The 14490-nt window shown below is 45.2% G+C and overlaps 1 protein-coding gene across 3 annotated transcripts; it reads left to right on the forward strand.

Annotated features, from left to right (window-relative positions):
• Nucleotides 1–209: 209 nt before the first annotated feature.
• Nucleotides 210–13426, forward strand: glt1d1 (glycosyltransferase 1 domain containing 1). 3 transcript variants are annotated; one of them, XM_079736651.1, is made up of 13 exons: nucleotides 210–266; nucleotides 555–653; nucleotides 957–1108; nucleotides 1240–1345; nucleotides 2260–2311; nucleotides 3062–3098; nucleotides 3350–3406; nucleotides 7263–7361; nucleotides 7947–7996; nucleotides 9555–9598; nucleotides 10090–10210; nucleotides 11070–11168; nucleotides 12852–13426. In XM_079736651.1, exons 2-13 carry the CDS (start codon nucleotides 586–588, stop codon nucleotides 12996–12998), a joined length of 1032 nt encoding a protein of 343 aa, XP_079592777.1. In that variant the 5' UTR covers nucleotides 210–266; nucleotides 555–585; the 3' UTR covers nucleotides 12999–13426. The 3 variants fall into 3 exon arrangements, with proteins under 3 accessions (XP_079592777.1, XP_079592778.1, XP_079592776.1); XM_079736652.1 differs by having other exon boundaries at nucleotides 223–269; XM_079736650.1 differs by having other exon boundaries at nucleotides 224–653.
• The last annotated feature ends 1064 nt before the right edge of the window (nucleotides 13427–14490 follow it).

Here is a 14490-nt window from a genome sequence, read left to right on the forward strand (position 1 = left end):
AACCACATGACCCGCGCCCCGCGAGCCCGCCGTAAAGCGCGTGCGCGCGGTCCTTAGCAGATCTACACCGCGGTGGATCGGTGCGCATGCGGGTTCCAGCCTCTCTGCCAGCTCATCCACCTGCTTTAAACTCTGTCCCCGGAAGCAGAAGTCGTCCCCACAAGGAAGTGATACTGTCTTGTTTTGGTTTTTGCTTCTTGGCTTCTGACGTTTCATGTTTAGCTCGCACAGACTAGGACGCGACAGGGGCGTGGGGCAAAATAACGGTGGTACTTAAATCGTAACTTCTAAAATGCTGTATGAATTCAGTATATGACAGAGCATATACATATGAAGATACCTGTTGTTGCATCATTTAAAGAGGGACTAAAGCAATTTAACTCGAGTGCTTACCGTGCCATGGTGCTAGAGAGAGCAGACATTGCCAGCTCAGTGGGCTGTTGCAGCGCTTGGCATAGTTGGCGTAGTGGGCATATGATATTGCCCTTAAACATGCAATGTGTTTAGTTTTAGAAACTGAAACTGATTTTTCTTTTATATGGTGTGGTATGTAGACCTGGTCGAAAGATCTGCATCAGTGGCGTTATGAAATTACTCTTTCTTGCCTGCCTAAGTCCAAAAACGGGGAACTGCACCACAGCGGAGAGGATAAGGTAATTTACTTTCAGATAAGTGTAGGAAGTATGTAGCCGATACTAGAGTGTGACAACCACAATCCTTTAAGAGTACACGGGGAAACTGACCAACGTGTGGCTACAACCCACCAACAAGTGGCCCTGCACAGATAGGACATCAGGGGAACACAAAAGTACAAGTTGTTTTGATGTTAATAAACAGATGATACCTGTCTAATTGTCTGCTACTTTAACTAACTTTAGTCATATTGCAAATAAGTAATTTGGATTGAAAAAAAGAACTAGTTTATTGACGTGCCTACTTAACCTCAACGATCGCAGGGCTCACGTTGAATCTGCAGGCCACACTTGTGTGCTTCGAGATGCATCAGAATTCAAATCTTCTGCTGAGGTGGCCAGGTTGGTCACTCAGAAACCTCCCTTCGATGGTGCACTGGCCATACACCTGTACAAAGCAGGGAGGCTGCTCTTGGGTAATTCCACTCATTCAAACGTGTTCTCTTTCCAAATCACATTTGTGTTAACGTCATTCCTGTAAACAAGGCACTACATCCTTCCCTCTATTTACCTTTCACGCTGTATGTTGTGTTGACTTTGACACCAGATGTCCCTGTGCCCTTTGGCGTTGTCTTTGGAGGAACAGATATCAATGAGGATGTGAAAGTGGAGCACAAGCTCGTGGTTATGAAGCAGGTGCTGCTGAAAGCCAGGTGACGTACATGCAAATGACCCTCTTCAATGTATATACATCATTGAGAGATTCACCATCACTGCGGCACAATGTACAGATGGGCAGAGGACAACATATTGCCGTTTATACAATAGCTATTATCTGTTAATACAAGGTATACAGTTGTTAAGTATCTGAAGGCATATTCATATAAATGTGTATCTATATATATTATATGTGTAACTGAATTAAGACAGTGATGCAAGGAGAAAGACAGATTATTGCCAAATCCACAGCAAATTAGAATTAACAGGAAGTTCTTCTAATGCAAGTCTTCTAATCCAATTGTATTGAACATTAGATGGTTTGGAGGAATTTTGATGAATTGAGAGTACCCCATTGTATCCCAGAGACACCATTCAAAATCCCTTTCTAGGTTTGGATTATTGTCCCAAATATGAAGGGCTCAATCAATCAATCACCCTGGTTAAACAGCTTTGTATTTTATTCCTCATATATTTTGTGCTGAAAGTTGCTTTATATATTTTTCTACTCTATTTGCCCTTTTAAAGACGGCAAGGAACCCATCTATACAACTGTAGGGGGTGGGAGAACAGGGTGGATCACAGTCTCGTGACTTTAGAGCATCTGAATTATAGCTCCTCCTGCTGTTACCAGTTCTCATTATCCTTTCATATATCTCGATCAGGAAATTGCAACTAACAGGCAGACTAACAGAATGCAATCCCATTGCAAAATGCAATATCTTTCTACTAGCGTTGGCTTGAAATGTTTACATATTTGATTTGCTCTGATTGCTTTAGTAATGATGTTATTTGCTCTGAGATCAAATACAAGAGAAGTTCATATTTTGTATTTCCACTTGGAAATGTATCATTAGATCATAGTAGAACTGGGCATGTGAGATAATTCCTATTTGTTTTCTTGAATCAGGTTTGCTGTTGCCTTCACTGCCAAGATGAAACAAATGGCGTATGTACTCCTGGTATGCTTCAACTACTAGCACACATACTTGTCATTCTTGTTCTACGTCAGTGTCATTTTGTTTAGTGGCTAACTAAGCACCTTAGATTTACCTAAATAGATAGCAATTTAAAACTAGTTTGAATCTATTTGGACCTATTTCACTACTTATCATTGTTTGTGTTACCGTAGAGTCAGTGAACAGTGAAAAAAATGTCTTCTTTAAAACATTGTTTGTTTATATACATATAGTTTATGAGCACGTAGTGTTGGAAATATGGACCCAAACCACTAGACTATCACAAAATACAGCCCCATAACTAAGATAAGATAATAAGGTATTATAACCAACGCCACCGTGTTTTTCATTTCTGATTCGATTCCTCTGTCCTCAGCAGGCAGACACAGAGTTCAGGCACTGCCATACTTTTTATTGTGCTGGAAAAAAATACCCATTACAATTTTTCATTGGAATTCCTTATGGAGCAGATCTGACACCTGTGATAACATCCATTCCATTTCCGCCACCTCATCCGTGATCTACTCGCGGTCGCTCCTTCGGCGTTTAGCAATGACTTCCTCCCATAGTTTTCTTCGGGGGTTGATCATTATAAAAATGATAGTGGGCCAGGAATGAGTTCACTTTGTCCCTTGGTGACCGATATTATCTATGGCAAAGGAAAATGTGACAAAAAAAAGGAAAAACATTTTGCCTGCAAATAGTACATGTGTTTCTAATACTCTTGACAATACGCTTCCATCGTCTCCCTAGCGCTCCCCGAGCAGCAAGATCTACGTTCAGCCCCAAGGTAAGCCAAGCCAAGCCGTAAACCTGCTGTCACTTTGCTGTTGCTAAGCCCTTACTTTTCATTGCCAGGCTTGTGTTAGCTCGTTATGGACATAATGACATAATTGAAATATGAAATAATTGTTTTGTTTTCCTCTTGTTTACAGATTATACAACTATTAACACAGAATTATTACTATAATTGCTACAGTTGTTGATGCTTTCTTTCCATGCTAGCTGTTCTGTGACGTTATCTGATGTTGTGTTGTGCAGGCATTAGAACTGAGGCCACGGAGAAATTCTCCTGGGGTGAATTCTTGAAGAGCTCAGGTATGACTACAAAGATATATTTGTGTCTCTTCATTAATCAGGAGCTAATAACCAGCTGCTATCTAAACCTGGATTATTATCATTCTCATGAATATCTAGCCATGTATTGTTATGGGGTTTAGGTCATATTTACATTGACCTCTTAGTAAGACCGTCAGGGTTTTCTTGTTTTCTTATTCTGTGTACGCTCACTTCCTTGACGACATTCAGCTGCCACCCTCGCTCGGTTACTGAGTCTATTAGCCAGCCAAGTACATGGAATATCCAAACAATGTGCACGCCTTATTTTCAACAGCCTACAATATTGACGTTCAATTGTCTTCCTCATTGTCTTACTCTCTCACAGTTCAAACGTTGTCGGCGGATTCATAGCAACAGTGTTTGAGTCTGTGTAATTCCAAACTTCATGCAATATGGAATATAAAAAGCCTTTTCATGAGACCTTCTCGGTATCTCCCCCATAGTTGTTACACAGCAGGGGGCAGTGGTAGTGCTGACGATGGGGGGAGGGAAGGGAGGCCAGGAGGGGGGAGGGGGGAAGGGGTCTCCCTTTCAAGAGTCTTGAAGGCCTGAGTTAAAAAAAGAAAAGTCCCTTATTTCTTAGGTTTGCCTTCGTGTTTACATTACTGTAATCACTTGATTCAGATTCCGTTTTTTTTTTTTTCAAATATAAAATGTCATACCGTTCTACACACTTTACTCTGCTTTCATGCATTCATTTGCCACACAGCTTTTCTTAGTGAACAGTTTTGAATCAAGCATCGATTATTTAATCTAGTCGGGACCCCCAAGGATTGAATTGAATAGCGAGATACCGAAAGGTTCACACCCCTAGTCTTGTCTACAGTCGTCCTGTTCTTATAAATATATGATGAGCATCTCGGCACTGTACTGCATTTCCCCACCCCCACCCTAACTACACATACACCCCCACACACACAGGGTGGAGCCTGAGCTGTAAATTGGACCTTGTGGGATAATATCCATCGCTCGCTGGGGGACACCCATGCCAGGTGATGAATCTCTGTCCGGCACAGGGCCGCTCCTCAACATACCTCTGAATAATCAGTCATGCTAATGGCCCCATGTCTTTTGTTACACTTCAAATTCAAGTCTCAGTCGCTCTATTTTTTAAAGAAGTGACGAAACCCTGGTTGTGTTCTGTTCATCCTTTTTTCATATTGTTGCGTTGCTGTTTTGAATTTCTCTCAGTTGTTGAATCGGAGAATTTTCTTATGGACAATTATTCTACGAAACGTATGATGCCCGATTCCTACAATAGGAGCATTCGGTTGCGGCAAAAGCCTCTACCTTCCTATCTGTCACGAGAGTCCACTGTATGCAAGTCCATCTTGTAACAAAACGCACGCTTCCTGACACTCGATTCCGCCCTTAAGTGCCTCCAACCCGATATGAAAGCAAAGGGACTGGTGGCCCTCCGTGCTCTGGTGCTCCGACCATGCGGAGACATACAGCACATCTTCTCGGCGATAGAAGTGAGCTTTTCTATCTTCTTGTTGCTGTTAAGTACAGCCTAGTGATGAAGCCCCAGAAGCCCCAGCGAGGAGCTCCCTGAGCGGGCGGCACAGTTCAAAGCACCCCGGCTATGGGCTCTGTCGAAGGGCAGGGGTTATGAGAAGAGCACACAAATACATAGATATCAAATAATCCTAAACTATACATATATAATACACAGATACAGATATAAAGAAATGATTGCATAAATATCTACCCCTTAGCTATCTATTACTAGTTGCCAAAGTGACTATTACAATTTTGTTCGATAATTGAAGACATCTTAGTCAGGGATGCCTACAGGTAGACTGCGGACCGTTGGTGCTGGAACCCAGAGCCTTCAGCGGGGAATCAAAAAGCCCTAACCACTAGACTATCCTGCACCCTATAAGTTAAATCAACATGTGTGGTTATCTTCAACAAAGCACATGTTACCTAACCCTAACCTGAGTCTAAATGGGATGTTTTCGATGTTGTCATGTTCTCCTCTGTCTGTGTTGCATTCAAATCCATCACGAGCATGTAAACAAACGTATGAAAACACCAGCATGCAGCATCTCACTGATACACAAACAGGGGGTCTATACAGATCACAGTGTCCTTCTGAAAATCAAAGCTGAGTCATCAAATATGTGTTTTGCATACTACCCTCTGTACCGTGAAAAAAATGGTTATTTCCCATACTGTGAAAGATGAATTGTTTTTGTTGCTGTGTTTTTTTGCCTTCTACCCTGGTCTACCGCCCGCTAAGAGAGGTCTTTGCCCTTGTGTGTGCTTTTTTGACGTGTTCATTATTTTTTTCAGACTTGTTCTGAGGTAGTGTCAACATTGTGTTTACCTTTGTCTGTGTGAAAGTCAGCGACTGGATAACTGTCAACTATGAGACCCTTTTTATTTTGAAAATCCCTCGCTGTGTTTCCCTCCACCTCACTTTCATCCAAAGATACCTTTTAATAGCATTTAAAGAGCCTACCTGATCCACCTGATCTGGACTTATGTGTCAGCAGGGGATTCTGACCAATGCACACTAAGAATGCCACTCTACTGGGCTTGCACTGTGCACATGTTTCTGTCCGCCATTGTTATCTAGCGTTAATCTTAAATATCGGTTTTAATTTCACTGTTTATCAAAACACATGCCATTGTAGTTGATTGCAGGTGCTTTCCTAGCCTAGCAACCTAGCGTGCCTCAAACCTATTTCATTCTATCGGGGTCAAAGTCAAACATCAGGGATCAAAGAGGGATTTAGTCACACAGAGTCCTGTTCTTTTCGTCAGCACAGTGGCCTAGCTTCTTATAGTAACTGTTAACTAATCTCACCGCTTCAAATCCACGGCACATTAGGCACACAGAGCGCTGCATGAAACATGATCTCATTGCTACCCATCACCTCCGTCTGTGTACAAACGCTGCATTTAAAGAAGGTTAAAAGAGTCAAGTACACAGCCAAGTTCACACCCAAACTCCAGTCTTCTGCTACTTTTGATTTGAGCAGTCGTTAATGATGTCTGATATCATCCTCTATATGCCCTGTCCTGGAGGAATTTCATTCAAGTCTAAGTCAGTGCCGGTCACTAACAAGTAGTTCTTCCCATCGGGAGGTCTTCCTGCAGTTGGCTACCTTTTAATGCCATACTCTAGACTTATGTTGAGCCTGGGTCGATTCAAAGTGCGTTGAAAGACTTGAGGTTCCAGCAGGTCTGATGGGACGAGGGTCCATAGCGGACGATGTCATCACAGCATAGTTAGTTATTGGGATCAGGTTTCAGCTCCTTTCTGCCACTGCCTGAAGGTCGGGTGTGCCACCGTGTTTTTTGCCCCTTATGGTGAGGAGTGCTGTACCTCTGCCAGTCCCCCCACACTAATCTCCAGAACGAGCATGAAAGGTTTTAATCTATGAAGAGGGCTGATCTGGTGTTGGCTGGCACGCGGCCAGCTTCCCCGAAACATGTTGATGTTGTTAGCGTGCTATTACAGTCATTTTTAATCTCAGGCTGTTGACTGAGCAAATTGTCGGCCCGGCTGTTTAGGGCCGGCTAGCATGGCAGCATTGCTGATTAGTCTGCAACCTTGCAGTGCTCCTACCAGCCAGCCCCTCCGGTGGGTGTTGGGGCCGCTCCGATCAGAATTATGGAGGAACATTAGTCATCGCCGTTCTGTCTTCCGTGTGACCTTGCATGATGTATTGCTTTCATTATGGCCGGGTGTCGTTTGGATGTTCATTATGCGGTTTCTGTGACACCGTGGTACTGTTCTGCCTCCCACTGCCCTCCCCACCCACTTCATTCACAAACGCTCATGCATACGTGCACGCTCGCAATGTCCACGCTACCCTTGCAGGTGTGGGCGGCGGCCGTGCGGAGCAGCATCGTGTCTTCCTGTTGGTCTGTGGACTGAGGAGGGTGAAGGACCCTCTCTACCTGGCGGAGGTGTTCACAGGTACGCCAGTCTGCTCGCTGCACCACAAGCGATCCACTGCACGGAACAATGCTAAGACCCTCCGCATGAACAGAACGTGAGTCCGTGGAGAGGAGGCCTGATGCGTTTTCCTGGCATCGCTTTAGATCCACTCAAGCCTTAAGTGGATGAGGTAAATCCCAAGATATACAAAGCTGTTCGTGCGGCTTTGCTGCCCCGTCGGGGTGTTGAGTGAGAGTGGAATGGTGACTTGTGGCGATGTAGGGCCACACGTTATCTAATGAAAAGCACCAAAAAAACAATGTTCAAATAGCTTTCTGTCCCTGTTTACCCTGCTTGGGACACCGTGGGGCAGTTTAGGTGCAGAGAGCTTTTCTCTGCACCAATTCAATTGAGTACACTATTGGCTTTTCTCTGAATGATTAAGCTTGTACGATGACTTCTTGTCTGACAACAACGAGAGACCTGTCTACATTCTAACTCTAAGTCCTACCAATTTAGTTTTGCAATTCTCAGAACCAGCAAAAACATTGGGCCGTTTAAATATTTGAATTTTGGCCTAATTGATTCTTCTTCCTCTGGCTGTTTGCTTCCTTTGTTTCCCAGAATGGCACCGTGAGGATCCTCTCAATGTCCTGGTTATAATCGGACCAGAGGTGAGTGTGAGGTTGGGATAACGTCAGTCTGTTTACATACACTACGGCCTATTTTAAGCCCACACGGGCGCCCGACAGACTGGCAAAGGAACACACCAGCATCACTGCGCCTTGCCAATTGAATTAAGCAGCCTGGGCATCCCGATAAAAGGGCCCCTAAGACCTGCACCTGTCTTCAATATTGCGCTCTGTCGTCACAGTTTTAGCACTGTGAGGAAGTTACACACTAACATGCCGTGGGAATACCGACGGTGTCCTCTAATTGGATAAATTAGGCACCGGCATTAACTGTTGAGCTGGAATTATGGTCGACATTGAGCTGGAAGTCTGCTGCACGCTGGGGGGAGGGGAGGGGAGGGGAGACTGCAGATGAGGGGCAGCGGTCTGTCTGTCTGTCTGCAGGGAGCCGGTCAGACCAGCAGCAGGCCGGGGAGCTGTTGGACGGTACAGCACTAAGGAAGGCCCCAGCCATGAGTGACTAGGATAACGCTTTCCCCCATCCTGCTGTTGAACGCAACGGCTCGGCAATGTTGTACATTTAAACATACAAATATGGATGGATTAAAGACCAGTTGATTGAACTGTTGACCTTCCTGGTGGTTCTGCAGAGTGAGGTTATATACTTATCCCAAAAACCCTTTTTCAACTTCTGGTTTCTTCCCCCGAATTGATTGAGTTGTAGGGATTTATTTCAGACTTTATTTGACTTTCTTTTAAACTTGCTTTGCTATGACACCAAAGTATCTTAGAGCCTTTTCTCTTCTTCAAACAGCGGTGTCAGACTAAAGGTATGTTCTGTTTCATCTCTCCAACATCTTCATCACGGCCGGCCTGAGACACGCCTACGTCTTGCTATCTCCTCGCTTTGTGTCATTGTGATTACGGGCTTCTGTGGAAGCTGAGAAATGTCATATTTTAAGGAATATAATTAATGTTGACATTAACGAACATCTCGCGACCTTAAATCAGAAAGTCTTTGTACGTTCATTGATAATAAAAAGGAAAATGTATCCAAGCCCAAATGATTTCATTACTGACGAATGAGAAAACTTGACATTTCAAATTGGAAGATGAGCATTCCAATAAAAGCAATTTCTTAATAATAATTCATTCTGAATTCTAACATCATCCATAGATTGGTGAGGTTTTTACAATGCCGCTGTAAAACCAGAATGACCTAACTGTTGTCCGACTTTGATGCCACCTTTTCTATAAAAAACACTAACTACATCTGCTATCACCTACCCACCAACAGACTCGGCCTGCCTGCCAGCATCTTTGACCTAAATTGCTCTAGGGCCTTGCTGTCGGCAGGCTAATGCAGGCAAATCCCACATCGCAATTAATCAGCTTGGCCTCCCACCCACCCACCCAGCCTCCCCTGACCCCAATCTCCAAACATGCAAGATTTCTGCCCAATGTTTTGGTGGTGATTTGAAAATGATTGAGACAGTGTTTACCCCCTGCACCTGATTAGGTCGTTGCGGGCCAAGCTTGTGTGCCTAATTAAGGATTTGTTTGACTACTTCCTTTTGTTCTGCCTTTGTGTTTTCCGCAGATTGATTCTGTGCTCACAGAGGAGGTGGAGGCCGTTGCTCAAAGGTAAGGCCTCGCTGTTGTTGGTTTGCGCTGCGCACACGGCACTAGACTCTGGATCCGCCGTGCTGATTGGCAAGCCTTTGCTCGCCTGCGAATGAGTATTGCATAGATTTATCTACTAATCCCCCCGTCCCTATTTATCCTGTGTGTCCCTAAACATAAACAAACATAGATTGCATCTGCCATAATGTGAATCCAATTGAAATCTACTTGAAGATCCTCCTGTTATCTTCTTGCTTTGGCAGAGCTATTTTCTTTGCAGCCTCCGCCCCCCTTCTACTCTCAACTTTGTGGAGACAGGAAGCTGTTCTCTCTGGTCTCAGCTTACAGAGCTTGTACCTGCACTCTTGAGTGCATGTCACACACACTGCCCCCGAGCCTGTCACCACTGCTCAGCCTCATTCACGCTCCCTTGAGCCTCCCGCGAGGCTCCTGTGATTCAGGCTGTTATGAGCCCCACGCCCACCCATACCCTACTTCCACGTTTTGGGCAGGCGGACCGGGGTCTACCTGGCCCAGGGGAGGAGCCAGCGGGAACTGCATGCGGCGGTGCGGAGGTGCTTCGCCGTGGTCAATAGCTCCATCTCGGAGGGCATGTCGGCGGCCATCTTGGAGGTATACCTGATACCACAACCCCAGCTTATCAGTATCATTAGCACTGGATGACGTTATTAATTAGCTAACAATGAATGAATATTTAAAGCTGTTTCAAGTCAGAACCGATGTCTTTCCTCACCTAGTGCGTGCTCATGTGCCAGATCCTTTTCTGACTACTTGGGTGTGTTCAATTTATCCAAATGAAGGGCTTGCCTCCGAACTTTCCCTCCCTCTCAGTGAGTGAACTCATAATCCAGCTAATCTCTTTTAAAACTGTAGATTAGGACAATCCACAGAGGGCTTACACTCTGTTTAAGAAGTTTCACTCAACAGCCTGCTGGGGAGATTGGAACTAAAAGAGACGCATAATTCCCATAGAGCGAGCCAAGTCACCGCCGGGCTGAGAAGCCTGGCTGCACATCTGCTCGGGCTTAATCAGGCCTCGTTCCCATCAAGGTAGCTCCCCGAAAGTATTTACGAGGAGGTGACTAGCCGTGATTAACTATTCGTCAAGCGCTGAATGAATAGCCTGGGAACAGTAATAGCAGAGCGAGAATTAAAAAATGCTGCCTCTATATTTAATCAATGTCCGATCCACATCAATCCTACACGAATGTTTGGCCCTTTTCCGATGATGTGCTGCATCGGACAGATTTTATCGCCTGCATTCCTTCTAATTTCTTAGCGAGCATCTGACATCATGCAGAATGAGAATTATTCAGATGAGGTTCAGGTCCAATTTCATGCGTGAGCCTAGATCCAACGCGTATTTGATCTCTGTCCATGCGACCGTACGAACCTTCGGAAAGAAATCCGATGCGAGCATGGACGCCTTTGGTGTGAACCTCTGAGCCGCGTTTCTCCATTCCCCTGGCAGGCCATGCATCTGGAGGTGCCTGTGGTGGCCAGGGACATCCCGGGCAACGCTGCGGTCGTCCAGCACGAGGTCACCGGCCTGCTGTACTCCAGCCCTCAGGTACAGACCTCCAACACATACACTAAGCCCTGATGAGCTGCGACACAGAGGCCACCGTAAAGCACAGTAGGGCAGAGCCTACCGATCTGAGCCGGACTGCAGAGCACCAGGCAGCTACGGAGCACCTTCCTCCCACTGATTCCAAGAGCAGCACTTGCACCAGAAGTTGTCCCAGAAAAACCTTTTGTGCTGCTATTGAGTAAACAAAGCTGCTTTGACAAACTTCTTTAAAATTCCCATCGTTAGGCTGATCTATATGGGCAGCATATAACAAAGGGGCAACTGATGTCTCTGCAGTGGGGGTGATTAGATATGAATCGGAGGGCCTTCTGGGACAGACTATAAGGTGTCAGCCCAAAACGCCACGCTGATGCAACGCTCGGCAGCGAGCAGGCAAGGGGTACAATGATACGCCCGGGGAGAGGGATATAGGGGGGGTTGAGGCGAGGAGAGAAACAGATCTTCTTTGGAAGCATAACAATGACCAGGACTCACTTTCTCAGTCTCGACGCCGCAGTCGTGACAGAAGAAGATGGGGCGCTCTCTCTGCGGCAGGGGGGTCAATTGAGTGCTCAGGAAGGGGCTGAGGAAAAAGCCTTGCTTGGATGAACATCGCACAGATAGTCTGGAGGTCAGATCAACAGTGACCTCAGCTGAGAAAGTATGGATGAGCGTTGAGTGAGGCACTCATCTAGTGTTACATTTCAAACCCCTCCTTGAAAGGACGTTGTCTTATGGAGTGCTTTGGCCGGTAGGTGAGCTGCTCTCAACCGTAGAAGAGGCAGAGAGAGAGGCGGGAGTCCAGTGAGGGACGTGGTACACGATTAGATTCACATTGCCTCATTAGCACGTAACCCGCCCTGTAATCCTGTTGCTGAGGACTTACGGAGCTCACGTCACTCTAGACTAGAGACGCTCCAAGAGAGAGCCTCTTGCAAACACAGGACGGCTACTTGCAATGGCCTTCTGGTCCGGCTGCGGGCAAGGCTTTGAGGGCCTGCTGACTCACCCCGCAGCAGTGAAGGCCATAGGCAATCTGCAGAGCCCGTGCCATGCTACATTCCTCGGCTACCTTTGTGGTTTCTCTAAGCTTTCTGGCCCGGAGTGATGCAAAACTTCAGAGGCCCAGAGGGGGGCCTATTGCTAGATCTTATTTATCACACAGGGGACGGCATCAACATTCACTAGGCCTTTGCTTCATCACCACACACACAGACACACACACACACACTCACAGACAGACACACACGCACACACACACCCCCATCTTGATTCCTCACTCCTACTTCTCAGCTGGTGCGGCGGAGGGTTTGTTTACCAGACGCCGTCACTCTGGTGAAGTTTGCCTGCCATCAAGTGCCAACGAGAGATGGCAGCTCTCGCCAAAGACGGTTGGACAGCCGTGCGGCAGGGTTGATGTCCCCGACAGATGTCCCCGCCAATTAAGAGACTCCCCCACCCCCACCACATTGTTTAAATAGCCGTAAATCTTTTTACTCTGTCTCCGTGGCGCTGCCATGTGTATGATTGTACATAGGGGTTTGATTCTATATTCATACAGCGAGGAGGAGAGTGGGAGCAGGGCAGAAGGGGGGGGGGGGGGGGGGGCAAGCGAGTGGGAGATGAAAGCCTGTGTGCAGCGATACTGATCTGTATCCCTCGCTTTGCCTCCGTCCCTGCCAGGAGTTTGTTTGCCAGTCGCAGAGGCTTCTGTCGGACGGGGAGCTGAGGGAGAGGCTGGTGAGGTCGGCCAAGCTGTACGTAGAGCAGCAGCACAGCGTGGGGCGAGAGAGGGAGACCTACCACCACCTGGTCCAGAGCCTGCAGTAAACCACCACCTTCTCAGGGACCCAGACCCACCAGAACGTGTGGAACTCACAAGGGGTTTCCCCTAATAGCCCACTCAGGAACCACCGAGTGCCTTTCGATGGAAACATGTTTACGCAAAGTCGATTCAAGACATTAGCTTTAAAAGAAGGATGTTTCACGTTTCTGGTTCCAATAAGCAATGTTATTAAATGTCTAACATTTAAGTCTTTTTTTCAAAATCAGGAAATATTTATATATATATATATATATATGTATATATGTATCATGTGTCTGTAGAACATATCTCCAACAAAGTCTCAATGCTGGTATATTTTAACCAAAGAGTTACGGTGGGTGCAATACAATTATTAATCTTTTGGTCTATCTATTTTGGGTAAAACTTTTTATGCCAATAAATCTTATATGCATTAATAAATAATAAAACAATATGCATTAAAAGTGACTTTACTCTTCTAAATAAAAGGTTATGAATAACATGTTTTATGTGTATAGGTAATTAATTTGTTGATGGGATTTCAAATATTCTGATGTTTTCGTTTGTCGAATAATTAATTCTCCAGTTCTCTAGTTCAAAGTAAGCGTATTGCCAACTTTTTTTACTTTTCCATTTTCAGTACTGCATGTGACGTTCAACTCCATCGCTAGAACACACTTAGGCTGAGAATGTCCGACAATACGTCTACCCTCCCGGTTTCTACGGCGACCACATCCATTTTTCATAAAGTGCATCTTGTCGGTTGAGTCACACGGCCACACTACAGTCAAAGGCCTGGGTGACAACACAATTTGGTGTTCAGGGTAGAGGGTCGGGAAGGTGCATGTAATTTATTGTCACAGACGTTGGTTGTGGCTGCACACAAAAATGAAACAAATGCTCGCAAACAGCAGCCCAAGATGTCTCTGGAGATTTCAATATTAGAGTTGTAATGATATTTGTTTTACACATTGCCAATTTATTGGCAGTTTGCCCTCTTCAGAGCATTTTAATGTGGGTTTGAAAGATATGCTCAATGAATATATATATACTATATGTGAGACAGTGAGTAAAGACAGTATGTTAATAACACTGTACTGGAACACGATGTACTTCGTGCAGTCCTTGGAACAATAACTTCACAGAAACACAAATAAATTGCTGTGCTATTTGTTTCATAGAAAATAGAGCTACGGGCAATATTTAAGATAATACATTTTTTAATGTAAAATAAACCAGACAGGGTTGACAAACAGATCAACTCAAATGTACAATGAAGGTTGGAGACCTGGAACGAAAAAGACAAAAAAACGTACTTTTTGGGGTGAAATTTATCAAAGTCACTCATAGACCGATGTCCTCTATTCACATGGGAGATCAGACAGGTTCCGGATAAGTGGTACATCACATATTTTAATAACTTTGAAATCCAAACCATTGCTTATTAGGTGCTGTGGTGTCATACCAGCACATCAGTGCAAAACTGTACAGCACAATTGTTCAACATGCAGTGTGGTC

Source organism: Pollachius pollachius (genome assembly GCF_949987615.1).
Source record: "Pollachius pollachius genome assembly, chromosome: 1".
NCBI lineage: Eukaryota > Metazoa > Chordata > Actinopteri > Gadiformes > Gadidae > Pollachius > Pollachius pollachius.

Excerpts from the sequence above, each read along its gene's own strand:
- glt1d1 (XM_079736651.1), top strand. The coding sequence starts at position 586 with ATGAAATTACTCTTTCTTGCCTGCCTAAGTCCAAAAACGGGGAACTGC. Across the intron at positions 2,312-3,061 it reads AAATGGCGTATGTACTCCTG|CGCTCCCCGAGCAGCAAGAT; the intron begins GTATGCTTCAAC and ends TCGTCTCCCTAG. Across the intron at positions 10,211-11,069 it reads TGTCGGCGGCCATCTTGGAG|GCCATGCATCTGGAGGTGCC; the intron begins GTATACCTGATA and ends TTCCCCTGGCAG.